The 26,507-nt window shown below is 51.8% G+C and overlaps 1 protein-coding gene and 1 long non-coding RNA gene across 11 annotated transcripts in view; one reads left to right on the plus strand and one right to left on the minus strand.

Annotated features, from left to right (window-relative positions):
- Window positions 1–740: 740 nt before the first annotated feature.
- On the minus strand, window positions 741–10,100 carry LOC142604190 (uncharacterized). Of its 3 annotated transcripts, none has more exons than XR_012838071.1 (3): window positions 10,025–10,100; window positions 8,223–8,355; window positions 741–927 (listed from the first exon to the last, which is right to left on the minus strand). It is a non-coding gene; the product is annotated as an uncharacterized LOC142604190 (long non-coding RNA). The 3 variants fall into 3 exon arrangements; XR_012838070.1 differs by lacking the exon at window positions 10,025–10,100 and adding an exon at window positions 8,936–9,241; XR_012838069.1 differs by lacking the exon at window positions 10,025–10,100 and adding an exon at window positions 8,797–9,241.
- Window positions 1,466–26,507, plus strand: part of NFATC2 (nuclear factor of activated T cells 2) — a 99,216-nt gene continuing 74,174 nt past the window's right edge. Inside the window, exons 1-3 of one of the 8 annotated variants that reach the window (XM_075769099.1) lie at window positions 1,466–1,864; window positions 18,205–19,231; window positions 20,540–20,708. In XM_075769099.1, coding sequence (XP_075625214.1) covers window positions 1,801–1,864; window positions 18,205–19,231; window positions 20,540–20,708 — 1,260 coding nt within the window. In that variant the 5' untranslated portion in view covers window positions 1,466–1,800. Of the gene's footprint in view, window positions 1,865–2,531; window positions 3,013–9,592; window positions 10,041–18,204; window positions 19,232–20,539; window positions 20,709–26,507 lie in introns of those variants that run through there. The other 7 variants (XM_075769100.1, XM_075769102.1, XM_075769101.1 and 4 more) reach the window with 7 other exon arrangements.

Genomic DNA, 26,507 nt, shown 5'->3' on the forward strand with positions numbered 1-26,507 from the left:
GCCAGCCCGCTGCCGTGCGGGCCCGGGGCTCGGGCGGGAAACCCCCGGCGGGAGAGCGGCCGGCGAGCGGAGCTCCCGAACGGCATGGCCGCTGCGGGGCCAGCAGGGAAGGGCTTCCCTCGGGGCCGGCGGGGAGCGGGGGTGCCGCGGGGGGGGGGCACGGGGTGCCCGGGACGGGGCTCCCCCGCACGTCGGGGGTCGGTGGAAGCCGGTTGCATAACGGGCCCGCGGAGCTGCGGAAGGTATTTCCGCCTCGGCACGTCCAAAAATGACAAAGGCTAGGAAAGTGAGGTGCGCTGAGTTTCCCTGGCCTGCCTGCAGTTGCTAGCCTGCGGGACAACAAACTCGAGAAGCAGAAAGTTTGATTGTGATACCTCCTTCGAGTCGATTTTGGGACTCAGAGAGTGAAAAATGGAAACGTCGTGCGGGTGCCAGCCAGCCCTCCGTGCAGCTCCGGGCCAAGTCCCTCCGCAGTGAGTCACTCCCCGCCGCTGCCCGGGGCTCCAGCTGACCCCGGCTCCGAGGGTGCGCTGCGGCGTGCGGTGGGGCTGTGCACCCGCACCGAGGGACTGCCGGGCTGCGGGATCCCCGGAGAAGCGCTTTATGTGTGCGCACCCTGGATCTCTTCTGGAAAGAACAAATGTAAGTCCGGTTGCGTGGAGGCACCGAGCCCAGCGCGGTGTCAAGAGGCAGATGCTCGTTAACACACCAGTGAAAACTATACGTTGTGAGACGGCACACAGGTCGTGACATCTTTGACTTTATTTTCCTGTTTTCTTTTGCTTTATTTTCCTGTTTATACATAGCATGTGTAAACACACACGGGTTGTCTTGGTTTCGGAGGCTTCCTTGGCTATTTCATTCTTGCTAAGCTCCACGTGTATCAATGGAAATCCGTGGGGTTGCTCCTCTCCCTTCTAAATGGATCTAAAAATAGAAACAGAGAGAGGTCTGTGAAATACCACTAAACAAATTAACCGATTTTTTTTTTTCTTTTCGTCTTCTGTATGAAGAATTGAGCCAGTGGTAATTAGAAGCCAAATCCTGTGCCAGTAACAAGATGGGTATTAATAGGGTGCTGGCGAATTTAAAAGACATAAATATAAGCTGGGGACTTCGGTTTTCTGAATGATTTATTCAAAGGTAAAAGCAGCAGCAGTCCGAGCCTGTCTCTGCTGGGAAGAAGGAAAACTTCTGCACGGAAGCCCCGTTGCTTTGAAAGGCTTTGCAGTGCCTGCAAGTTTTGTTTAAAAAGCACACACTGGGATTTTTAACATCATCCATATTTCTTTCTTTCTCGCTCTCTAACTTTCGGCTCAACAATTAAGTGCTTGTGCTGCAGACTGAGAAAGCCGCAGAGCTGCCTTGGCCCGGAGCTGGGAGACGTCATGGATTCCTGAGTGTGAAGTTTGCAGGAAAGCCCTCAGTTTGGGAGATGGAGGCGATCCAGGGGTTTCCATGGCACTGGGATAAACAGGAGGAAACAGTGAGGGAATCCCGTTATTTTACAGCATTCAAAGACTATAAACACTCGGAGCAGGGAAGGAAGTGGCCTTTCCCTCTCTAGTAACCCTCATCTCAGAGCAGAGAACTGACTTCACTTCAGGAACAAGCTCAGCCCAGTTCGGATCCCTCTTTGCACCTCCAAACACTTAGGAGGAGGCGAGCAAGAGGGGTTCCCTCTGTCCGGCACTGGTTGAACATGGTTTAAAGAAGATTTTTTTTTTCTTCTTCTTTTTTTTTTTTTTTTATTTTTCCTTTTTTTTCTGCTTTTTTTTTTTTTTTTTTTTTAAATTCCTGATGCAGAGAGAAACTGCCTGCAGGCTGGTACATTACCACCACATCATGAGGTCTATGGATCAAGGTAGGGTCTTACTCCTGCGCTGTGTGTCTGTGTGTGCCCCTCTGCGCCCCCCCCCCCCCCCCCGGGCTCTCTGCAGGTCGCTCCTGGCCCGGCGGGCAGCTCGGCTGGGCAGGGGGACATGGCGAGAAGGTCCCTCGGGGAAGGGACGGGACTGGCTTTAGGTTTGGTTCGAAGCGCTCCGCGAAGGCGATACAAATCTGTCTGGAGAAACCTCCTTTAAACTTCAGCCAGAGGACTCTCCTCTTCCAAGCCATCACCCCGGGAGTCTCGCTGACTAACCTCCGGCCGCTTTAACCCTTCCGCCGCCTGCCCGGCTCGGGGGCTCGGGGCGTCGCAGGCGGCTTCACCCGGGCCCGGCGGAGCCTGCGGCGGCGCTGGGACGGGGCCGGCGGCTCCGCGGCCGCGCAGCCCTCGGGGATGCCCGCGGCTCCCGTCGGGGTCGGCGCCCCCCGCGGTCCGTGCGGGGGAGGGAGCGAGCCGGGGCCGGGGGACCGGGGGGGGGATGTGGGCGGCCGCCGCGCTCCCCTCCGCCGCGGTGTCCTTCCCGGTGCCGGGAAGAGTTAAGCGCGGCGAGAGGAGGAGTCTGCCCCGTTGTCAGCGCTCAGTGCGCGCCCCCTGCGCGGCCGCTCGGCTCCGCGCCGCCCGAGGGTCCGCTCCGACCCCGACCGACACAGCCCCCCCGCGGCCGCCCCGGGCCCATCGCGGCGGGGGGCAGCCGTCCAGGAGGGGCCGCGGCACCCTCCGTCCTCCCCCGCGGTGGCGAGCGGGGCTGCGGGCCCCGGGGGAGGGCGAGGCGCCGGGAGCGGCCCTGCGTGGGGACGCGGAGGGGCTGCAGGCGCGGCAGCGGCTGGGCGATGCTGGCACGGAGCCGGGGCGGGGGACGTCTCTCCGGCAGGGAGTGGGGGGGGGCTCCGGGCACAGCCGTGCGCGGGGCTCTCGGGGTCGGCGTGGCCACCGGCGGCGGATCCAGGCGGAGGATGCTCCGCGCTAGGAAACGCCTCGCCGCCCGTAGCTCGGCTGCTGTAAAGCACCCGTGGACCAGCGAGCCCGGCTGCTCCCCCCGGGCCCTGCAGCCCCCTGCCCAGGCGGGCTGCCCGCTGCCCCGGGGTGCTCGGCGCTGCACCCCGAAGGCCGGGCGGGGAGCGCAGGTGAGTTGCAATTTTGACGGGGCTGCCGGTCCGGGAGCTGCGCGGAGAGGGGGCAGGAGGCGGAGGAGGGAAGCGCTTTTCCATCGACTCGCTCCAGTTTGGATTCCCCCGCCCTCCGGCCGGCCAGCGCCGAGCCTGCCCGCCGCGCTCCCCGCCCCGCCGCCGGCGCTGGCACCGCCGCTCGGCCGCTGACTCAGAGCCGCCCCGGGCGCTCCCGGGGCCGGCGGAGGGGGGACGCGGCTGAGGCGGGATCGCAGGGCTTCGCTCGAAGGGCCCTGGGCAGCGGCTATTTGTTTTCTCCTGCCGCAGCAAGCTCCCCGGGCACCTGCCAAAACACACTCGTTAACACGTACACCCAAAGGGGATCATCCGAGAGCTCCGATTCTCGGACAAGCCAATGGAAAGGCTCTGAGTGGCTTTATACCGCCTGAGGATCAGGCCATTGCCCTGCCTCGTGTATCCTCGGCTTGCTCCAGACAAAACTCCCTCTCTCCTGAGCGCTTCGGCGGCTCTTAGTCACTCTCACAACACCCCGGAGAGGTTATTTTGCTGCAGCGAGAGCACGGAAGGGAAAGACAGGAGACTTCTTGCTCTCCTCAGTGCTGGCAAGGTCCCGCTCTCACCTGCTATAGGATAGCAGTGGATCAAAGCACAACACAGCACTCCAGTGGCAGCTCCCACGACTCCCATTGCTATGCAGCTCTGCTTTCCCCAGAGCCCTGCAGTCGCAGACCAAAATGAAAGGCACTGATTTTTTTTTTTTTCCCCCCAGATCAAATATTTGAGAGCACAGTAGCCAGATGAGCAGCGCAGTCATTTCCACGGCAGAGCCCAGAGATGCTCTGCAAAGCACATGCTCCTGGGCCCCAGCATGTATTTTTCCCTTTTGCAAAATGCTTGCTCCTGCCGGTGGCGTAGGGGCGATGGGAGCAGACCCTGGCACCGACTCGCCTTCACGTCACAAGTCTGCTCCCAATGCTTCCACAAAGAAAGAGCCGCATGAAACTGCTAGAGGTTAATAGCACATGGCACTTTCGGGATCCGTCTCTGGCTTCGGGAGGATTTCTGCACCCACAACAAAGCGCAAGAGTCTCATTAACGTAGGGTGTGTAAGTGATGATGTGTTAATAATTTTAGGACCTAGCCCCCTTTTATGATTAGAGCAGGCTCAGAATGGGGAATGAAGACTTTGCACAGCCTGACACACTGCTAGCAAAAAGATGCTTCGGGAGCTTTGCTCCCTGAGCTGCGCTTCTGCAAGTGTCAGCAAGACACTACCCACGGCAGAGACTTTCATCAGGTGAGCACGAGACCCTGTGCCATCCTGTCCCACATCTGTTAACGCTCCGTCACTCGAGGTAGCCCCTCTCTATCCGTAAGCCTGCCCCGCGGGACACAGTTACACCAGCTAGCCGTCAGCAGATGATTTCAGAGTCTTTCGTACAGGGCAGGAATCACATTCGCAGATGGGACACTGACATAATTGGAGCACTCTTTTATAACAGTCCAATAGATATTCTAACCGAAATGTTTCATCATTCATTTTTTGAAAATAGCCAAGGATAATAATATCCTAGAACTTCTTTTCCACTACTGGCTTAATCTATTTTTTTAAACTATGATATGTGCATTCCTTTGGTTTGCACAGCAGACTTCAGAACTTAACGGGAACACAGAGATATGAGCAATTTTTCCATTGTCCTTTCCTGCCAAACCACTTTAAGCCTGAAATTGGGGGGTAATATCTCTGACTCAACCTGACCCCAAAATTGAATAGTAGCGTGTGTGCCTCTCAAAGGAAGCACCAGAACGTTTCTCCCCTCTCTCTCTCTTTCCTTTTTTTTTTCTCTAATAGCACTCCCCACACTCCAGACCAAGCAACTAGTCACTCACAGTCTGAGCTCATTTTAAAGAGCTTGGATTAAGTCCATGTGCAAGTTTTAGTTGCCTGTTAAATTTCTAATGCCTGCCACATACACCATTAGAACACTTAGATTTTTAAGACAGCATTGACTCGTATTTTCTTTGGGATTTAGCTGCTAAATAGACATGCAGCATTTTTAATCCGCTTTTCTCTACTGCTTTTTCTTTTAAAAAGTTTAATATGAGGGTATTACAGTATTACAGACCCAGTGTAAATTATGTAATGTGGACCACATCATAATTACCACAGTCACCGTATTTCTGAAAAGATCGTTTAAAACTTTCTTCAGCTCGGAGCATCATCTGGTCGCTTGCAGTAGTGAAGTTACTGGTACAGGGAATACAATGGGACAGTATAAGCAGAAGCTGAAAACAGTGAATGATAAATTAGTTCTGCAGTAAATTTAAACGCTGAAAAATACATTAAGTAGATTTTAAATCAGTTTATATTACACTAGAAACTACTCTTTCTTAGCTTTCTTTTTTGCATTCCTTGTCCCCTAGTACCTAGGTAGTCCAGTATTCACATACTTTTAAAGTTTATTAAAGCAAATCCCTGCCAAAGGCAAGCGCTGATCCAACTATGTGGAAAAGGACTCCGTCCATTCTCCAGTTCCCTGAAATGGCAGCACAATGTATTTCCAGTTCTGCTCTGTGTAGAGGCTGCTGCAAGTATACGTGGCTGCAGTTTTTGTTAATGCTGCCAGGGACAGACTTTGCTTAAGTTCTTGAAACACCTTTTTGGCTCATGAAAACAGCTTTAAAAAAAAAAAAAAAAAGGAGTTAATGCTGACTCCCAGATCTCTAACGTGGGTGCTGCGAGCCCAAGCGGAGCTGTGACCAGGGGCCATGTCGGCCTGTGGATGGTGGTAACAGGAGAAGTAAATGGAGGATCCTTGTAGAAAGGAAGTGTTTCTGATACGAAAAAGATTGAGATTTAGGGAAACCAACTAGTATTTCCGGTCTTTGGACACTGTATTCCAGCCTTTCACTCCAGCCCTAATGGAAAACAAGCGTTAGGAAGTGTTTGTCACGTTGTTTGGGTTTTTCCTTTGATTTGGAGTGGCTGGATTTTTCTTCTGAGGGTATGTATTGAGCTGAAGAGTCCACAGTCTATTTAAGTCCAGTAGTCTCCCTGCTTTTTCTTCATTGCTAATTATTCATGACAGACTGTGGGCAGTATTTGTCAGTTATGTAGCTATAACAGCTAAAACTTAAACAATTCATAATGTTTTATTCTCATTGTTGTCTCAAGAGCATGCTTTGGGTCTAAACTAAACTCCGCTCAGCCCTTGGAGGGCTCCAAAAGCTACAGCTGTCGCCTGAGCTGAATTCTGCAGCTGCTTGCACCTAGTAATGGTTTCATGTGCCTCTCATGTTTAGGCCAGATCTATAGTTTGTGGATTTGCACCATTTCTGCTCAAAATAACACGCTTGTAGGTTCCAGCACAGCCCACAGTATAACTCACACCTCAGTGCACTCAAAGCCTGTGGAAACTGTTACTCCTATACGTTATGCTGCAGCGGTCATATGGGACCAGTGTCCTTATGTGCCCTGCGAGCCGCAGAAGGGGAACCCAGTGGATCGTATCCCTGGTGCCTATTGCTCCTTGGCATCTGCCAAGTTGTCCGCCGGGCAAAAGAGACGAATCCTATAAGCTGAGCTAATTCCTACGTTTCTCTAACACTTTTCTCATTGCTGTCTTGTCACCCTAAGTCCTCGCCAGTGTCAGAATTTACGATTGCATGTATTAGCGGTGAAACTATTTCGGATGACATGGTCATCTTGGAAAGCGAAAGGTACATTTTCCATTTGTGGAGTATTACTAAGTCTAGGAGTAGCTGAGGATAAGTTTGAAACTTCACATGCTTAATGGATTGCAGGCGAGCTAGGAAATAGAGGATAAAGGATTGGGTAAAGATTTAGCAGAAGTTGGGGTCGTTTCCCCAGGCTCTCCTGCCAGTCACCCACATCTTACTTAAAAAGGCCGATGTTATTGTTCGTGTCTTTTCCTTTTGTGGCTAATACAAATGATGCTATCCAATTGTGCTCCATGTGTTGTTAGCTGCAAGGATGACAGCTCTCTTTAGTGCTAAGCCAAGATCAGCGAGTATATTTGGTTTTTCTAATGAATTTTAACTAGAAGGGCCAACGATAAAAGGCTAGCACTCCAGCAAACGGTAAGCATCATTTTAGAACAGATATATATATAAATTGGCCAATTTAATGTATGTTTTCTTTACACTAAACAATTCAGAATGAATCAAGCCCTCAGAGCAGCATGTGCTCCCCAAGGGCCGGCAGCCTCCGTTCCCCACGCACGTTCCTGAGGGTAAGAGCTCAACCCCATCTGCAGCTTTCGGGGGTGGCCTCATTTCTGAGTGCCGGTAGCCAAGACCGCTAATCACCGGCTGCGCTGGCTTCCCCGTCGGTGCCCGGCGGCAGCGGAGCCCTGTCTCTGGCCGAACCAGACACTATGAAACTACAGAGAGCGAGCGCCTCGTGTAGTTTTACGAATCGCTGCAGCAGATGAGGTAGACTTTAGCTGTGGTCTCCAGCTCAACCACAGAGCGAGCGCTGGATCCTTTTCAAAACAGGCTTCAGCGGCCCCTGCACCGAGCAAGGAGCCACCTCGGGTCAGGCAGCAGCCTCGTGTTGCACAGGAGGAGGCAGACACAGCCTACGACCTTCTCAGGCCGTTTACACGCGCGTGTGCACATCCGCAGAGGGCTGTGTGCTGACCGTGCGGAAGCCCAGCAAAGCGCCATTCCTGGTTGTTTTGGCAGCGTGTGCGGGAGAAAGTTCAGATGGTTTGGTCCAAGGAAGCTATCGTGTTACTATGTATATTATGCGTTAACGAGAAAAAAATATTGTCCTTTACGTCTCTGCTGAGTTCTAGTATGGCATTGATTGCAGTGAAATCACTCATTAATCTAGTGGCTGTGAATACGGAATAATGGCTTTTCCCTCTCTGTTTAAATTGCACTCCAGCGGGAAACGTATAGAGAGAATATACCGGTAGGGTTCTCGTATTTCCAGCTCACCACCTCCTCCTGTAAATACCTCAGTAAAAACCCTGGTGCATCCCGCCTGCGGGATCACCTGCCCTTTCTGAAAGTCTGGTTTCCGCATCCCTTGGCACTTTCCAGTAACAAGTTAATGCCATAAAGGCCTAATTCCAGTCTGATCGGTCCCCACCTGCCTTCCTGCAGCCCCAACAGCAATTCTTGCCGTTCCCCTTACTCCCCGTTCATGCCCGAAATCGCTGTGCAGTGTTTCTGCTCACCATTAGGTGCCTCTAACGCCTCCCAGTAGCTGCTGCGGGGTGACTGGCCGGTGCGAGGCTTCTGCTGGGGTTCCTCAGAACCTCCGTGTAGACACTGATTTCAAAGCCCAGGAAAAGTCTGAGAGCTTGCACTCTGGACCGGCAAAGGATGGAGCAAAAGGGTGTGATGAGAAAGTGATTTGTCATTACTTGGCTGGCCACATTAACGATAAAAGTGACAGAGTATAAGCCTAAACATAGAGATTCTGGTTCATGTGTGCCATAAAACAGACCTTCTGTGACCTTAGACAAGTAACTTAGGGTCAGGTTTGTAATGTAGTTAATGCTGTCGTGCTAACAGGCTTAGCAAATAAAAACAAGTTGAAGTAAACACCAAAATACTTTTTTAACAATCTCCGTCCCTCTGCCTTTGCCTCCCTTCCCTGTCTACAGACTAAGAGCATTTTTCAAACTCACAGACCCGGTGACAGCCATCCGTACTGTAATAAAGGGGACCATACAAACAGGTAAGCGAGGGAACAGAGTCTTCTGACCACAGATGCTCTAAACACACAAATTTAGGATCTCCAGTTACCCACGAGTGAAGTCATTGCTGGTTGTAGCAGCCATCGGAGGGGTAGAAGGCTGTTGGGAGGCAGCGACCAGCACCCTGCGAAGGGCCTGGGCAAGATGTTGATGAATAGAGTCAATGTGGCGAAGGTGGCCGAGGGTACCTGGGGAAGCTGGCAGCACCGGCAGTGTGGTCAGCAGGGAACGCGGCGAGAGCCATTCTGTGAAACACTGTTTGTGAGCAAGGCAGGAGGAGAAGAGAGGCCTTGTGTGCGATGGACTTGACGTTACTAAAGGTGCTCCAGTTAGGACAGGTTGGCCTGCGATTGCACTAGGAGACGCTCCCAGAAACCTGCCTGCTGCTGCCTGGGCAGGAGCACGTGGCGGGGGACGCATGAAGCCTGGAGAAGGCAAGGGCAGCACCTGGGCTGCCTGGAGCTGCTGGAGATCTGGAAACCTCATCAGAGGGGGGCCCGACTGCTGGGAGGAGGAGGAGGAGGCTGCATGCAAGACAGTAAGTCATGCTCAGCCTCGGGTAACAGCGCAGAGACGGCTCACCGAACGGGCTGAATGGGGGTTCCGCAGGCTCCATGCCCCCGCAAGGCCGCCGCTTCCCTCTCAGCCCTGTCCTTCCCCACTTCCCCTCCTCCCCAGGCCCCTCTCCCCCGCTCTCCCACCACGACCCCTGCAGGCACCCCCCCCCCCCCGGGACCCCCATCTCCCGCGGGGCCGGGGCCGGGGCCGGGGCCGGTGCGGTGCGGCCCGGGCCGGGCTCCTCCTCCCGGGGGCGGCCCCGGCGGCAGGTGGCTGCTCGGAGCAGGAAGCCGCCAGCGCCGGTCGCGCCGCTCCCTCGTGTGCCGCGCCGGGGCTCCCCGCCCGCACCCCGCCGTCGGGGGCAGCCGCGCCCGCCCCAGCGCCCCTCGGAGATCTTTTTGCTTCTTTCTCCCTCTTTTTTTTTTTTTTCTCCCCCCCTACAACTCCTCTCCACTTGCGCTTGGAAGGATACCTACGGGTTTCGCGCTTCGGGCTCCTTTCGGCAGCCGGCCAGCCCCGGGCGAGCCTCCCCTCCCCTGCCCTCCCGCCCCGCCGCTGCCGGGCGGGCTCTGGCCGCGATGAGCGCCGCCGCCCCGGCCCCGGAGCCCGACCCGCAGGAGGGGGGCCCCGGGCATGGCCCCGGCCCCGGCCCCGGCCCGGCCCGGGAGGGCAGCCCGCAGGAGGAGTTTGACTTCTCCATCCTCTTCGACTACGACTACCTGAAGCCGATTGAAGGTTGGTGAGGAGCCGCCGCAGGAGCAGCCGGTGCCGAGCCCCGACGGGGCCGCCCGGGCCGGACCCAGCGGCTGCGGGGGCCGGGCCGGGCGCTGCCTGCGGCCCTCCGGGCAGCCCCTCGCAGGGCGGCAGAGACCCGGGGTGCTGCCGGGGCCCTCGCGGGGTCTGCCGCCGGGCATGTGCCCGGGACCGGCGTGGCGATGGATGCCGAGCGGTGTCTGCTCGGCGGGCCGTGCTGGGGCTGGGCTGCTGGGGGGTGCGGTGCTGCTTCGGCCTGCAGGCGCTTGCGAACGGCCGCTGTCACTGGCGGCAAGTGGCTTGGTCCCCATCTGGTGATGGAGCGTCTGAGAGCGGCCGTGGGACCTTCCCATTATTTACACCGCCGTGTACGTGGGTATCAGAGCGCAGCTGTGAAGGGCGAAGAAGAGCTCAGCTCGGTTGGTCTCCTTGGGACCGTCGTCGTCGTGATGGTAGAGGGTGTTCTGGAAAGACAGAAAGGCAGCCTGACTGGGAGTTAGGTACCTGAGAGGACTCTGACCGTCCTGCTGGGATGGCAAGGAGCTGGGGAGACCCGTTTCCAGTTTGGGTCCAAACACCGCAAGCTTAAGTTGCATTAAAAAAAAAAAAAAGAAAAAAGTGACAACAGTCTCTTCTACTTTTCTGAGTTTACGCAAGTCTGTGATACTAAAAGCACTGTGACAAGTGTTCCCTGACTCGAAGCGACAATTCAATCAGTTGATGATACTAAAAATCGATACTTCCTATCCCATAGAATACAGATTTGTGTAAACCAGACAAAGCCAAAAGAGACAGGACCCAGAGGAAGGAATTGCTGGGATATTGTTTCTAAGAGACACGTGTTTTGATGCTGCACAGCTGAGAGGTGGCATTGCTGTAGGGCATTTGAAGAAAGAGATGTTGCGTTCCTAGGGGACAGTGCAGGAGAAGGAGACCTATTGGGCCTGAATCGTGGTATTATTAGCGGAACAGGGAGCTGTTACTAAGTTTTATTCTTTGTTTACTTGTTTAAATATACAGATGTGCACCAGCATCAAAGCCAAGTGAGGATGGTTAATGTCATCAAATGTACAAAGCTGAATTTTCTTTCAAGGTTTAATGTAGATCAAACCATGCTAAAATAAATCCACGATGGGGAGAGGTCAGTGATTTTAATGAAAATACATTAAATCTCAGTGAAGGCTTCAGCTGCTGCTTTTTTCACACAGAGTACTGCTGTGAAGCCTTAAGTGGGAAGTTCCACAGAATATAATAGTATGTAGGTGGGGGGTAGAAAGTTTAATCTTCAAACCACATAAATGCAGAGCAGTGTATGCTTGTAGTAGAAGTAACTTCCTTCTTGAGCCTGCTTTCTCCACATTTGAATGAGTGGAAACCATAATTAGTAGTAATTTTGTTTGTTCCAAAGATGGAAATCATTAGCATAAAAAAAAAAAAAAAGATCACAACTATATATACTAGCATTGTAATCTGGAGAATATTCTCCCTGGTTTTGAAAGGCACTGGCTAGAGTCTGTAAGCAATCCAGTATACATCCGTGACCTTTAATGTACAAAAGATTAAAGCATGTTTACACGAGAACAGAAAATGTTCAAATTTTGAGAAAGGGCTTTATCCACATGCCGGTGGTAAATGATGCTCGTTGTTCATGTGCGATTCTGGCCTCGTCTGAACTGCAGTTGGGAAAACAAGTCCTTTTCAGTGGAGGATTCAAAATGGAACCAAAACCATAGGAGTGTCTGTGGATCCCAGCACTTCAGTCTGGTTCCTGCATTCAGAGCCTGTTTGAAAGAGGCTCTGGTTTCTTCAGAGCCTGGCCTGCTCCACCCGCCGCTCACGACAAGTCCTGTAATAACAAATCTCTGTAAACATGCTAAAAGTGATCTTTTTTTTATTATTATTTTTTAGGGAAAAATGTACATTTGGGGCTCTAGGAATGGATTGGGGTGAAAGTTTATTTCTGATAAACAGTTTTTTAAAGGCTTGGGATTTGACGGTATCCACCTAAGCTTGTGTTTTAAAAGTAGGATCTATATCACAACTTGTTGCCATGGAAATGCCAGAAATATCCTTACTGAAAGCGGCTGGCATTCAGTAGTGCTTGTGTGTGCCTGAGACAACAGGAACATGGACTGCTATAAAAGCATCGGGGGAAAAAAGGGTAAATAAAAATCCTACGGTCAATATTATTAATATTAGATATTCCTCTCTAAGCCAGCCATTTCCAAAAGCAGGAGTGCTGTACAAAGTGCCATTTTCCATGTGCCCTTTACTTTTACCCTTACTTGCGAGACTGTAATTAGCTATCTTCTCCTCAGCATCGGCACACCAGAACATCTGCCTTCAGACGGCTGAACTCAGGGGTGCGCGCAGGAGAACAGGCTTCGGGACGTTTGGGCAACGCGGGTATCCGGCGCTGTTAGGTTGAAACTGTGATTTTGCTTGGGCATTGAGGATGATTTCTTTTAAATCCTTTTAAAAAAAAAGTGTTGGATGCCTTCCGTTGAGAGATGCATGTGGAGGTATCGCCAGTGGCGTCCCAAGTTTTAGCTTATTTCAAACCTGAAAGGTGCTGAATACCCTTGTTTCTGTGCAGAGCAGATCAACAGAAAGTCAATGAGCATCTAGCTAGCTCCCGCAAACAGGGCTCCCAGATAAGTAAGTTCTGATAACTGCTTTGTGTGTTATTCCACAATACCTGTCGTTGGCCACGGTGAGCGACAAAATACTGAAACGCCAGACAACTGCTCTGCTGCAGCACCTCGCTTCAGGTATTTTTGTTCTGTGTTCGCTGTGTGATGATCTGATGGGTAAAGCTGCCGCTTCATTTTTAATTTTTGAGGTTAACCCTTCTGAGGACTGATCCTCTGAGGGGTGTTTCGAAACTTAAAATCCAAAGTCCATCTTTAAGTAAGTTTCCAGACAAAATCCTGCCCAAAGACAACAGGCGAGAATGGATACTGGAAGGAGTTTCTGGTAGGCTCAAGCCATTGCTGTAGCTCAGCAGGCTCTTGCATTGCATCTGGTGATACGAATCTGCAAGGTCTCTGGATGTATAACATAGAAAGGGGAAGCAGGGAGCATCTATAAATATTAATATTCTTCTAAATGCTTGCTTGTATGTAGACAGGCTCCCAGGGACGTTGCCACCTCCTGTAGGTGTCAAGCCCTTTTTAATTTGCCTTGTTCCTTCTTTTTCTCCCCAATACAAAGCTATTAAAAGGAAAAAAAAAAAAAAAAAAAAGCTTGCAGCTCGGTCCTGGTGCCTGGCTCAGTAACACAGGAGGCAGTGTTCAGCGGCAGCCCCGCAGTGAAGCAACAAATTTGCACATGTACCAGAGAATACCAGATTTCACTCAGGAAATCAACTTTCACTTTGAGCTTCCAAGCAGCTCCTGTAAATAACAGACGACTTGGCTTTTGAAAAATGCAAAAAAGCTCTGGGCTGGACCCTTCAAATTACAATAGGCAAATTAATTAAAAGAAGTTGGACTCTTATGCAAATAAGAAACTCCATTTAAATCCCAGGAGCTGCGCTGCAGCAGACGGACGTGAGGTCAAACCCCAACTTCTCCCCCTGCCCTCCCTTGTCCCGCACGTGGCTGTCTTTAGCTTTTCCTAGATGATTTGTATTAACCCATTGCGGAATGCAGCTGCCGGCGTGATCTGTTATTCCCTGATTTCATGCTAATTACCAAGGTCACGTTTGGCTGACTGAATGGCTTTGAAGTTGCTGCCTTGTTTAAAAACCGGCGGAGGGTGGGCGCTTGCAAAGCCACGCGTGCACGCACGCACTGCTGTGTCCATCCGGCTTGGGAAATCTCGGAGCCCAGCAGGACCCGCTGTGGGTTCTCCTTTCTGCCTTGCAGAGGTGTGTGGAAAGGAGTGTTTTGAATCGAGGGTTAAGTCCTTTCAGACTTAAATCCCTTGTTCTTTTCCACCTGTGCTTTAACTCCCCTGGCTAGTCCGTACTAGGGCCGGTCCCGCCGGGGCTGCCCGAGTCCGCAGGGGCTGCTCGGCTGTTTGCCCACTGCAGGGTGGGACGCAGCGCCCTGCTGCCCTCCCCTCTTGTGGGGAGAGGAGAGATGGTCTTGTGAACTAGGAGCTGGGTAAAGCCTATGGAAAAAAGGAGGGAAGGAGAGCTGGCAGCTCGCGTGGGATGCTCGGAGGTAGGACTTCCATGTCACGGCCTCTGGTGACAGTGGGCTGCTCGCTGACAGTAAAGCTGAGAACATCAGGAGGTGCCAGCGTTGTCTGGGTGTGAAATTCGCTTTCTTTTAACCGCCTTTCAAACAAGAAGGAACTTTAGGTACTGAATCAGAGCATGATTCAGCAGTGAAACCTCAGGCTGGGAAATGCCCGAGTGAAGGGAGGTGGGGAGCGCTGTACCTGCCCCTGCAGCGCGTGGCAGAGGAGCTGAGCCGAAGCTGCTGAGCCGAAGCTGCTGAGCTGAAGTTTGCTGAGATGTCCATCAGAAAAGCCGTGGAGAGGACAGGCCTTTGCAGGAGCGTTGCAGCCTGCGTTCTGGGATGCAGCACGCAGGGACAGACGAACCCTTGAAGGTGGCACAGCTTCAGGTGCGAAGCTGTACCTCTGGGCATCTGCACAAAGGTTTCAAAGCTGCTTCAGTTCTTGAGGAACACCTTTGCTGGGCTGGTCCGGCACATCATTACTCTCTTGTGAGGGGTGCGGTGCCCTCTCACCCCCGTGGGGAACCCGGCTGGTGGGGGGCCGGGCTGCCCGCTGCCACCCCCGGAGCGCCCAGCCAGCAGCGTGGGGTTTGCTGTCCTCAGCTCCTGCCGCCCCACCGAGCTCACCTTGGCAGCTCAGGGAGAAGCATGGGTGTTGCTGGGGCCGTCTGCCTGGAGCCGTTCCCACGCCCTGGGCTGCTCCACGTTCTGCAAACGCAGAGAGCAAGCAGTCGGGCTGGGGGAGCAGCCTCTCGCTGTCCCCCCGGCCCCGCGCAAAGGCAGGAGCTTGATGTTGTTTCTAAGAGCAAACGCTCCCGTGGTGCTCGCCTGGGGAGGCTGGGATGTTGGCTCGGGTCTGCCCCAAACCCCCGCCTGCCTGAGCCAGTCCCCTCCTACGGAAGCAAAAAGCAGAATTTCTCCTGATTTCGGTGGAAGAGCCGTTTACTTCCGGAGAGCAGCACTTGCTGCTTCACCCAACCGTCCCTTTTCCCTCCCCCGGTGAGGTCAGACCCTTGCGTTGTAGCATCACCGGCATTTCCATGGCAACAGACCGTGACGTCACAGGCGTGGGCAATGGCACCCGGGACAGTGATTTCATTGTACCTCTGAAGTTATGCAGGGCCGGGGCTGGGTCAGGAGATCTCCCCAAACCCCCCGGGCCCTGACGAAGCCGTGCCGATGCGTCAGGGCCGACAGCCTCTCCCTGCCCCAGACGCAGCCTCAGCCCCTGGGCATCCCTGCCCGGCGCGCTTCCCCCGGCGCTCTTCAAACGAGCCGAGCTTTTCTTGTCTGCAGTCTTGCCCGCATTCCTGTGCTGCTGCCTGCTTTATTGATAATTTGCCATGTGGGGGGAAACTAAATATTTTTGCTCTACGGAAGGCTGTGGGTGTTGTCGGCTTGGCAAAGGGCGCCTGCCTGCTCGCTGCCGGCGAGCGCTGGGTGAGCAATCCCGCTCTGCGCGGCCCGTGAAGCGCTGCGGAGGAGTGCTTGGCGAGCGTGCTGGGAGAAGGCAAGGGCTTGCTGCGGCTTGTTGTTGTGCGTAAACATTGTTATTAATATCTGGAACGTGGATCCTCTCGGGGGTGAATGCCAAGGATGAAAATGCTCATCTAAACACAGTATTTCAGGGAAAAGCAAAGAAAATTCAGGTTATCTAAAGCCCAGTTTTCCATGGGCGGAAAGCGTGGGTGGTGGTGTGTGTTTGTTATTCAGGAGACTTTAAAAATTACACGTGCACGTGCAAATATGTTTGCTTTTCCCATACCCCTCCGCACAAATCTACGGACGCTAGCTTTGCTGCTCCACGTGTGTTGTGAGGAGGTGTAATTCTTTACCTGTTGTCTGTGGATCTGCACAGCGTGGTTTAACGGGTGCGGTGGGGGGCAGCTCTCCCTGTAGGGGGGAACCGAAAAGGTCGCCTGTTCCTTGATGTTCAGCCCGGAGAGCTTTTCTGCGGTCGCTGGTCACTGGACGGATCCTGCCCCGAGTGCTGGCGTCAAGCCTCGCTCTGTCGGTGCGGATTTTGCTCCTTGCATCAATGTAAATGGGAGCGATGCTCCCGAAAGCGGTGGGAGCGATGCTTGGGGGGACTGTGGCGGGGGGTGCTGCTGAGTCCGAAGGAGTGGCGACAGAGTGAATCGTAGCATCAATATCTAGGTTTGATGCGTCAGAGTTGGAGTGATGACACACTAATCCTGTGAATGCCAAAGCTCTGATATCGAGATTGACGATGCTAAAGATATGTTCGGCTGAAAATTCGGTTACTCGTGGCTGTTTTCGACATCCCCGAAACAGCTGTGTGCTGGGATTAAAAGCCAGAGGGAACCTTAAGGAATCTGCAAGCTGGCCTCTCCCATCCCGTCACATAGACATTCTGTGTGTTGGTTTGTTTGGTCGGCTGTCGGCGTTTCCCGCTAAACACGAAGGCTCAGCAGTTCCTGCTACATTTTTTCTTTCTGTGGAGTTTTCTCCGGGTTGTGCAAAGCATTGAGCGCAAAAAGTGTCAAAAATCAGTGGAGGATTTTGCTTTCACAAAAAAGAAGCATTTAAAACTGAAAATGAACAGAACCCCCCTGAAATTAAATCACAGTCTCTCTGGGTGCAGAAGTTTCACATTGATCTTTTGCCAGAAAGCGCAGTCAGGTCCTGCCTGGCTTTATGTACGATAAGATTTGCTGCCTCATGTAGAGTAGGAGTTAAGAGAAAATGCTGGAACAGTTATTTAAAAATTTGAATGAAACCCGCTTCGCCTGTGAATAGTGATCCGTGCCCGGGGCTGAGCAGGTAGTGTGGATGAGCCTCAGACAGTGGAGCTGTTTCAGGTATTTCCTGCTGGATACATCCAAATCTATAAAAACATATACAAATCCCGAGAGTATTTCTCATGCTTTTGTGTAATGACCAATAGTCCTCAGTTGCTCCCGGGCTGGGGAATCCCCCAGAGCTGACGTACGTCGAGGGGTCTGTCCCGGGGATACCCGGCATGACTCTGCTCTCGCGGATGCCGCCGGTGGGGTGCCGGGACGAGGTCAGAGCTGGGCGTAGTGATGCTGGTGGGAATTCTGTGTTGCCTGGAAGCATCCCTGTACTCTGCAACCTGGGGATAGTTTGCGAGACTGAGAATTTCTGAAAATTGAGGATTTTTTGCACCAGGAGAGAGGTGCACTGAACACTTAGCTGTTAATGTATATTTTATAATCCCTTTCTGGCCAAAACGTCCCTTGAGCTGAAATTGGAAAGTGATTGCCTGTAAGCGTGGGGCTGGACCCTTTCTCTCTCTCTCTCTCTTTTCTGTCAAATATTTGTGAATGTGTTTTCTGATCCTCTGGTGCTTTCTCCTGTGAAACCTGTCACCAAAACTTGTTGAGTGAGCCAGACCTGTTGATACGGAGCCAAACAAATCATCACACAGAACTGACTTTTTAATTTAAGAGCTTGAGCTCAGCTTTGGTTTGATGAAGCCTTTTCTGGCCGGACTTTGCTCTGTAAGGAAGGTTTTTCTCCCTTCACCAAAAGCTGTTCCTCAACCTTTTGGTTTTTCGAGACCTGTTTGAGAGCGGTTTTGTGACGTGATGGTCTCAGTCCAGCTCCTAGCTGACCAAAGCCGACCACGGTCACGACGTCCCGATTGGCGCTAAGGGGGGTGTCTGGCAGAAAGCGTAGGCGGCCGGCAGTGACACGGGCAGAGCTGCCGTGGCGCCGGCCCTGCCAGGAGATCCCTCCAGCTCGGGGCCGGAGGGGTCTGCAGTGCTGCTGTCCTCTGCTCGGAGCGCTTGAGCTTCCCTGGCTGTTAATCCAGTACTTCTCACAAGCATTACTTGCAGTTAAAAAGAATTAACCAAATATTTACCTAATATCAGATCACAAGCAGTTTATAAATATGCATTTTTTTTAATCCATGATTGCTCAGCTTCTGTAATAATATTATAGTCTTAAAGAGACCCTTCTTTTTCCAGAAGAACCGACTCCACATAAAACCAACAGCCCACCCTCTGGAGTTACATACGCTCATGATGTCTTGGACTGTGGCCTCAAGCCATGCCCCCTGCCTTTTTCTAGCCTTTCTGCAGATCCCATGGGCAGATATGGACAGCCAGATAGCATAGGGACAACACCTACGCACCCTGCCAACGCTGCAGGGGCCTCTGCTCCGAGCCCTAGGATTGAAATTACTCCATATAATGAACTGATTCATTCAGGGGGTCCCTTCCGCAGCAGAGACACAGATGTTCTTTTGGTAGAACATCAGTCAAACTCAGCTACCACTAGCCCAAGGGTTACCCTGCCTGTCCCTGGCTTTGAGGGCTACAGAGAACCACTGTGTCTGAGCCCAGCTAGTAGCGGCTCCTCTGCAAGTTTCATTTCAGAGACAAATGTATCTCCTTGCACATCACCATGTGTTTCACCAAATAATGGTCCTAGTGATGACCTTTGTCCACAGTTTCAAAACATCCATACTCATTATTCTCCTAGAACCTCTCCAATAATGTCACCACGAACAAGCATCACGGAGGAAACCTGCTTGGGACGACATTCACCATCACCCTGTCCCAACTCAAGGTCTTCATCACCAGGTGCAAAACGGAGGTACTCTTGCACTGAGCTCTACAGTACTCAGCTGCCTTCCACTTCTCCACGACAGTCAAGGACCCCCTCTCCACAATCCTCTCCTCGCATCCCCTTGAGAGAAGACAACTCTTCAGTTACTTACACGCAGTTGCCCAGCGCTTCTCTTTCCATGGATGCTATGAACAGCCTTCCTACGGATCCTTCCTGTGGTGTTCCCACGAAAATTTGGAAAACCAGCCCTGATCCTTCATCAATGCCTTCCCACAAAAACAGCATTCCGTGTCACGTCTTTCAGACTGTTGACTTCCACGGGCCTTGCGAGCAGGAGGACAGGAGAAACTCAGCCCCAGAATCAATCTTGTTGGTACCTCCATCCTGGACAAAGCAGCTGGTGCCTGCAATACCTATCTGCAGGTATGTACTGCTTCTTGTCGTTCTGGGTTTTCTCATGGCGTGATGTGCTCTGTCATGCATGGTGATCCCTAGGGAGTGTTTCCTTGGGCAGAGCCTGCTGCAGACCAAGGCTAAGTGCTCAGGGACAGCAGTGGTCAATGGGAGCCCGATCCTTTGTGATTCCGAGAGGTGAAAAACTCTGTGTTTGGAAGAAACGTCATCGAAGTGGTTCATTGGTAGCACAGCATATGACAAATTCCATTTTCCAAATTATTTGTCTAAAAAGCAGATTGCAGAGAGCCCTTGACAAAGGCTAAACACTCTCATTCCATCCTGCAGCTTCTCAGGAAAATGGTTTGATTGCTTTTCTAAATTCAGGGAACGTCTCGCTTACAAATTTCCATCAAGGATGAAAATACCTTAAATATTTCCTGATTCAAAACAGAGCACGCTGCTCCAAGTCAGACCGAGCTTTTGGTCAACCCCGAGCGCCTTATTGCTGGTCGTCAATTTGTTAATTGTTGTTTAACGCAAGTCTCAGCCGTTGGCACTACGCTCATCAGCTCCCTCCCTCGCCGGCACTGGCGGCACGCAGGTCCGGACCCCAGTGGTGCGTGTCGGGGCTCCGCTCGCAGGCACCAGTGGCGCCTGTCCCCACGCTGGCGGCATCCCGTGCTGCTCCCCACAAACCGCGAGGGCAAGAACGCGGGCTGTGCCGCTCCTTGGCTTGCTTGTTAGATTGGTCCCGGCAGCAGTTTGTACTCCCAAAATAAGAGTTATTTAAAATCCAGCGCAAGCTCTAGTTGTACATTTCAATGTATTAATTTCATGTTATAAACCCTTGTGTATTTTGATAACAGGAAAACTAGTATCAGGTAAGAATATTTAGCATTTTATTCATGTGCATTTTAATATTTATGGCAATCAAATATTAATTTATGCAACTGGTAAGTAATGGTAAACGGAGTTAATATTTCGCAAGGTATGTTCTGTGATCACCGTTTAAGACGCAGAGCAACAGCTAGATAAAAGAGGGGGATCTTTGCAAAAATGTAACTGCTACAGATATTTCTATTTAAGAAATAGAAGTATTCTGTTCTCTTCTGCAAGGAGATGGGCCCACAGAAATCACTGTGTTTGTCCTGAAGTTCAGCAGAGTTTGTATTCAACGTGAGCAGGGCAGCATATCATCACTGAAATTAATAGCAGATTCCTAAACGTTTTGGCGAGAGCAGCCCCGGTGGGGCACTCGGAGGAGGAGGGGGTCAGGGCTTCGGGGAGTAAACGGAGTCTGCAGAGCTTCAGCCGGTCTGGTCTCTCTCTGCCCAGTTTGCCCGTCCAGTCGCTGCCGCCCCTCGAGTGGCCGCTCTCCAGCCAGTCTGGCTCCTATGAGCTGCGGATTGAGGTTCAGCCGAAGCCCCACCACCGGGCACACTACGAGACGGAGGGAAGCCGAGGGGCCGTCAAGGCGCCGACCGGAGGCCACCCCGTCGTCCAGGTAAGGGACTGCAGAACAGCTCCGCGGAGGAAAAGTGGGGGGCGAGTCCGTTTTTTGAAAGTCTTGCTGGGGGCAGACCCTGGAAGAGGAGGACCTTGTGAACCTGGGTGTGCTTGTAGAGGTGCATGAAGTGTCTGACGCTGAGCTGTGGTGAAGTCCTAGGTGGTTGTAACGTTGGTTTGGATTAGTTTGTGAAAGCTCAGAAGCTTGGGCAGAATATTTGCCACCTTTTCTGGGCTATATGTTAAACCTCCTGTGACCCACCGCTGCCATAAGATGTCCAGCTGTCCTGAATTCCAGCTGAGCCCCTTCTATCAGACGAGCAGATCGCATTAGATCTGCGGTACCACGTCCTCCTGCCCGCGCTGAGCGGGGGTCTGGGAGCCGTGCTCCCCCAGGTCCGCGCGGCAGAGCTGGTGCCTGTGCTCCTGGCCGTACCCAGCCGGGCTCCTCTCTGGTCCGTACGGCCAAACGGCACTCGACCTCTGCACCTTCACCCGAGGTTTAAGGAAAGGCAAAGCAACCTTCATTGGCCGCGATGGGACTTGGATTAGGGTATGGATGTTCAGCTGGAGTTTCCCCAGAGTTAGCAGCTCCTTTTGCTGGAAATGTCTTTCATGGATTTGCTTTTTCCTTAGCAATTTTACTCTTTTTTTCTGACCTCTGGTTACATGGTAAAACTTCTAATTTTTAGCCCCTTTAAATTTAGGTCAGAGAATTTCACCCGTGTGTAATTCAAGCTCTCAGTACATCCATCTCAGTCCAGTGCCTGGTTTATATGTAACCTGCTGACGCCGTGTCCCACCTCGTGTGCAGCTCTGCTTGTCACCCGTGGTACCGCCGCCTCCTCTGGGTCCTGGATGTGCACCGCCACGGGGAAACCTGTGCGAGCTGTAGCAGCCGTGTGATAAGGAGACAGCAGGGCACGATAATTACATAGCAGTGGGGGGGATTTCAAGAAAAAAGTTTGGCCTCTGTAAAGGTGTAGATATAGATAGGACACGTTTATCGGCTTTGCCATTTCATAGGGAGAGGGTGAATGAGTTTAGGCAGGAGCTCCCTTGTGATTTGGGCTGATGTCACTACAGAAACAAAATGTTATATTTTGAGGTATCATTTCTGTTGCTCTCAAGAGTGCAGTTCTGGCCCCAGCTATGCCGGTGAGATGGGAAGTCACCCTGCTGAAATCAGTGAGCCAAATCCAAGCCGAGGGTGATGGGGGTAACAAAATTTGGCCCTTTGCTGACCTGGGAGGTGGATGAGCTGAACCCTTATTCTCTTGCGCAGGGCGAAGGACTTTTCCTTCGCTTTTCAAAGGGTAACGTAAAATAATGGCTGAGTAGTGCGCTGGGGCCGTTTGGGGCCACGTCAGACTTCTCACTCGTTTTGTCCCAGTTTCAGCCAGTGCCATTCGGGAAGGAAAGCCAGGCTTTTGGTCGGGCTGCGAGGTGTCAGGGCGATACTGCCGGCGATGAGGTGCATCCGCTGCACGCAGCAGCCACAGCTGCAGCTTTCCCCAGGCAAAGCTGGGCTGCACCCCGCGCGTGGTCCTGTCGCACTCGGGGCGTGCTTGGCAAGCCTGGACCAGGGAAAAGTTGAAGTTTGTGCTTAGTTTTAAGCGTGTCATCAATACCACTAATGTCACTGGGTTGGCTTGTGCTTAACTTCAAACACATGTTAGATATTCCCCTGCAGGCTCAGCCCCTTTTAAAATCAAGCCATAAATTGTTAAATCAATGAATTTGTTTACTTTGGTTGAGCTGGACTTACATGTACGGACTGGATATTTGAGTAAAGGGTGCAGGATAATAATAAATAGCAATCACATTTGACATACCTTAATATATATGCAATCTTTTTTAGTTTATGAATCTGACAAGCTCCTATCCCACGGTGGCGTGTTTGAAGCTACGTGGGTGTATGAACTACATGGCCAATCAGCACTTGCTCTTGTCTCAGTTTGCCTACAAATATAGTATCATTTACCTTCCCAAGATATTCCTATCAACTGGATGTTTATTGCAGTGAGGGAGTTTCTCGTGACATGGGGAAATACAAGTGCTTTGTTTCCTTCCTGTAATCAGTATCAATCAAAGAGGGATTTATATTTTCTGTTGGAGACAGGAACTGATATTCCTAGTTCTACCATAATTTGCCATCAAGCTTAAGGATCTTAAACTATAAATTCAAAGATCCACGTTCGTTTCCCGAGCAGATGTGCCTCTGCACAGCTGTGCCTGCACACAGGGAAAATATGGACAGTTTCTTTATGAAGGTTTATTAGAAACCTGGAAGTATTCGTTGGATTTGTGTTCACTTTAACATAACAAGGTTCATATGGGTGCTGAGCACTGAGATAGTTGCACCTGTATGGTTTACGACATCTGAAACTTGGGAAGGCCAGTAAAATCCAAAGCTTTCATGTCGTAAGTTATTTGGCTTCAAGGTTTCTTTTTTTTCTTCTTCTTCTTCTTTCCCCTCAGTGAGTTTTAACTTTTGTGTTCTTGTCAGATGCAAACAGTACAGAAACAGAGAAAATGAAACCGGAGAGATTTTTTAAAGGTAGGCACCGTGTTGAGGAAAGTTTGTGTGAGTTAAAGGCAAGCGGTTGCAAGGAAATTAAATTGTTTTCAGCAGGCTGTGCCCGTGCTCGGCCCCAGAGCAGGAACGGCAGTGTTGGCCCGGGGTGACAGGGCTGGGGTCTCCTGCGGGCTGCAGACCTGGCGCTGGGCACCCGCAGCACTTCTCAAATGCCGGGCGGGAGCGTGCTGCCCGTGGGGTTTGTCTGGACCACTGGGACCCCCGTAGCAACCTTCTGCAATCCAGTGCTGCCTCTGAGACATCTGGACTTAAGCATTGAGAAGGGGAGCTTGCCCTGCGTGGGGGAGGCCCACCAAGGCGGTGGGATTTGTATGAAGGTTGAATCTCCCATCCATGTCCCATACATTTCACAACCCCTTTGAATATACTGCTTTTCCACTATTTTGATTACCTTTTCTAAAATACAGTCTCTCTTTAAATAAATCTGATTTTTTTTTTTTAAATTCCCATTAAATTAACCCTCCGTGTGACTAATTATCCAGCTGAACCTTCTGGAGGAAGAGATGTTGGCTAGTCTTTGCAGCATGGTGTTGGCCTGCAATATTTACTTTTTGAAAAATGCGTTTTGCATGCAACTTTCTTCTTTTGGGTGCTCTGAAGCTACAGACCAGCAGATCTCATATCCTCCAGGCCTTATCTTGTGGTTTATCTTTCTGATGTTGCTTCCTCTTCTTCACGTGTCTAGCCCCGAGAGTTTGTGCACAAGACTGTGCACCAGTTGCGCGCTCCTAGTATGGCAGAAGAGTCTGGTTAATCAAAACCTCTGGCTAGATGGGCCACGCAGAAGAGGGCATTTCCTTTGTTTGCCGGGGGAGGAAGAGAGAAGCCATGCATGCCAGTAATGTTCACACCATCTAACTTCAGAGACCATCTAGGGTCACATGGAGAAGCCCAGGCTCCCAGTTTAGCTGTTCTGAGTCACTCAGGAGGAAACTACAGCTTGCTGTTAACTATCGAGAAACTCAGCCTTCGATTTTAGGGATGTAAGTTGAATGCCAGCATGAGTATCCCCGTGGTGTTCAGTCGCTGAGAACAGCAAGGAAGTCCTGTGTAGTGAGGACAAAGCTGAAGTTTGCGTGCACCTACCATCTTGCAGGTCCACCTGTCACTGAGCCCGCAGAGGAGGGGTGGGCGTGATTGGTTTCCAGCTCTTTTTCACCAAAGTTGAGGGACAGCTGCTTATTTGTACCCAACTGCTCCAGTCGAGGCTCCGAAGAGACGGTCCGTTAGGAAAGGCAGTGACTGCTCCTGTGTAAAGAGCTGACGGATGTGATGGGGACAGAGGTGGCAATCCGGACACAAACCTAGCTCAGTCCAAGTTCACCGCACAGCAGCATGCCCTGCCCAGAGGCGTAAAAATCTCCATCTTTGCATGCTTTTAGGCAAACATCCGCTAGGAAGGACATGGATTTATTTGAATTCTGCTTGGGACAGGAGAGATGAACTAGATGATTCCTTGAGATGTCTCCCAGCATTATTTTCAAGAATCCTCCTAGGAGCTCCCACCTCTTAAAGGAAAGTAACATTTCTGGGTTGTTGGCATTGCTCGCTATCCTGTTGTCCAGGGGAAGCAGGGCATGTGGCAGCACTTGCCTACCACTGGGTGCTGACACAGGGCTCTTTCGCCTGCTGCCCGCAGGACGATGTGGTGATAAGAACCTCTCTGCTGCAGGGAGAGACAGATGGTCAGGTTTTGGCACAGGTTCTCCTGTCTTTGAACTGTTTAAGGCAGTGATGAGAAGGAGGGGCTTTTTCCGTTGCAAAGGTTGGGTCTGAATGAGCTTCACCCCATGGTCAAGCAGACCCTTGGTCCCTTAAAAGCCATAAAAATATTATTTTCAAGATGTTGATTAAACTTAGTGGTTCTGGTTTTGCCTATTGATTTTTTTTTCAAGATAGAAATGATATTTCACATGACTCTGTGATATTTCAGGGAGTTCTAAGCAGAATTCTTGTCCTTCCCTCAAGGGAACCGGAAGGGAGATGAAAGGAAAAGCTTTTAGGGAAGATGAGCAGTTGATTTATGTAAATGATTGTCCAACTGTACTCTGGATAGCTGATGTGTACTCCTTTCATTAGAAGTGGCTGCCTTTACACACGTTGCAGCCCTTGGGTATGAATGAGACAAACCCATTTCACATCATAATCTCCCCATGTTCTGAAGTCCCCTGGGGTCCTTGGAGATGGTGGCTGAGAGAAATGGGTGACTGACGGAGAGCGGTGAGACAGGGCAGCCATTTCAGATGTGCATCTGCCACGGACTGTGGAGAGGCTATGCTATTTTTATGCTATTTTCTTAAAAATCTGTTTATGAGAACTCAGCTAAGTCTTGGGGTCGAAGAGTAAATATATGCTTTTTTACTTCTTTTTGTTTTTCTTATTACTTCTATTTTTTCCCCAAGCACCTGTGTGCTTTGGACTTACCTCGCTGTAAAGAGCCCTTGAGGAAGCTGGTGTTTTACAGGGCTCTTCGGCACAGTAACTTGCAGCCGCGTTCTCAAAGGAGTGTGCCTGACGCTGGTGTTTGGGGGGGTTTATGGCCATCTTAGCAGATCCTTCCCCCGATGCATCGCTGCTCTAACTTATCTGTACAAAAGGCTCAACTACTTCTGAATGGAAGCCAGCCCGTGAGCAATCAGTAACTCATTCGCATGTCTCACTTTGTTTCTCTCACTTCCACCGCTTTATTAACTCAGTTCTTCATCAGCAAACCTGCTTTTTTCCACCGCTTGTGTCGGATAATCGAATCCGTTCAGCACAGCCCGGGGCCGCAGTGCTGGAAGGCGGCTGAGGACGTTGGCCACTCGGGCCCCGGTTTGCCGGGGCAGCACCTTGCCCCGAGCGCATCCTGCATTGGTGGTCCCTCACCCGGGCTGGGGAGAAACTCGCCGCTCAGCCGGAGGTTTCGGGCACCGTGTCGGGGGGAGCATTGCTCCGGACCTCTGCAGAGAGCCACCTCGGTGGCTGGGGGGGCCGCGGTGGGATGAACTGAGTAACGGGGCGGGGAGAGAGGAGGGAATATTTCCCTCAAGTCAGAGCGTCAGGGACCCCTCCTTCCCCATCTGCTCCCGCAGCCGGAGGGGGATGTATCTCAAGTGAGCCTTCAGTCCCTGCCTGCGGCCGCTATCCTAAAATCACCAGGGGGGTCCACAGGGTACCCCCCCCAGCACAGCTCACACCGCACCCCTGCGTGTGCTG

Source organism: Balearica regulorum, chromosome 16 (assembly GCF_011004875.1).
Source record: "Balearica regulorum gibbericeps isolate bBalReg1 chromosome 16, bBalReg1.pri, whole genome shotgun sequence".
NCBI lineage: Eukaryota > Metazoa > Chordata > Aves > Gruiformes > Gruidae > Balearica > Balearica regulorum.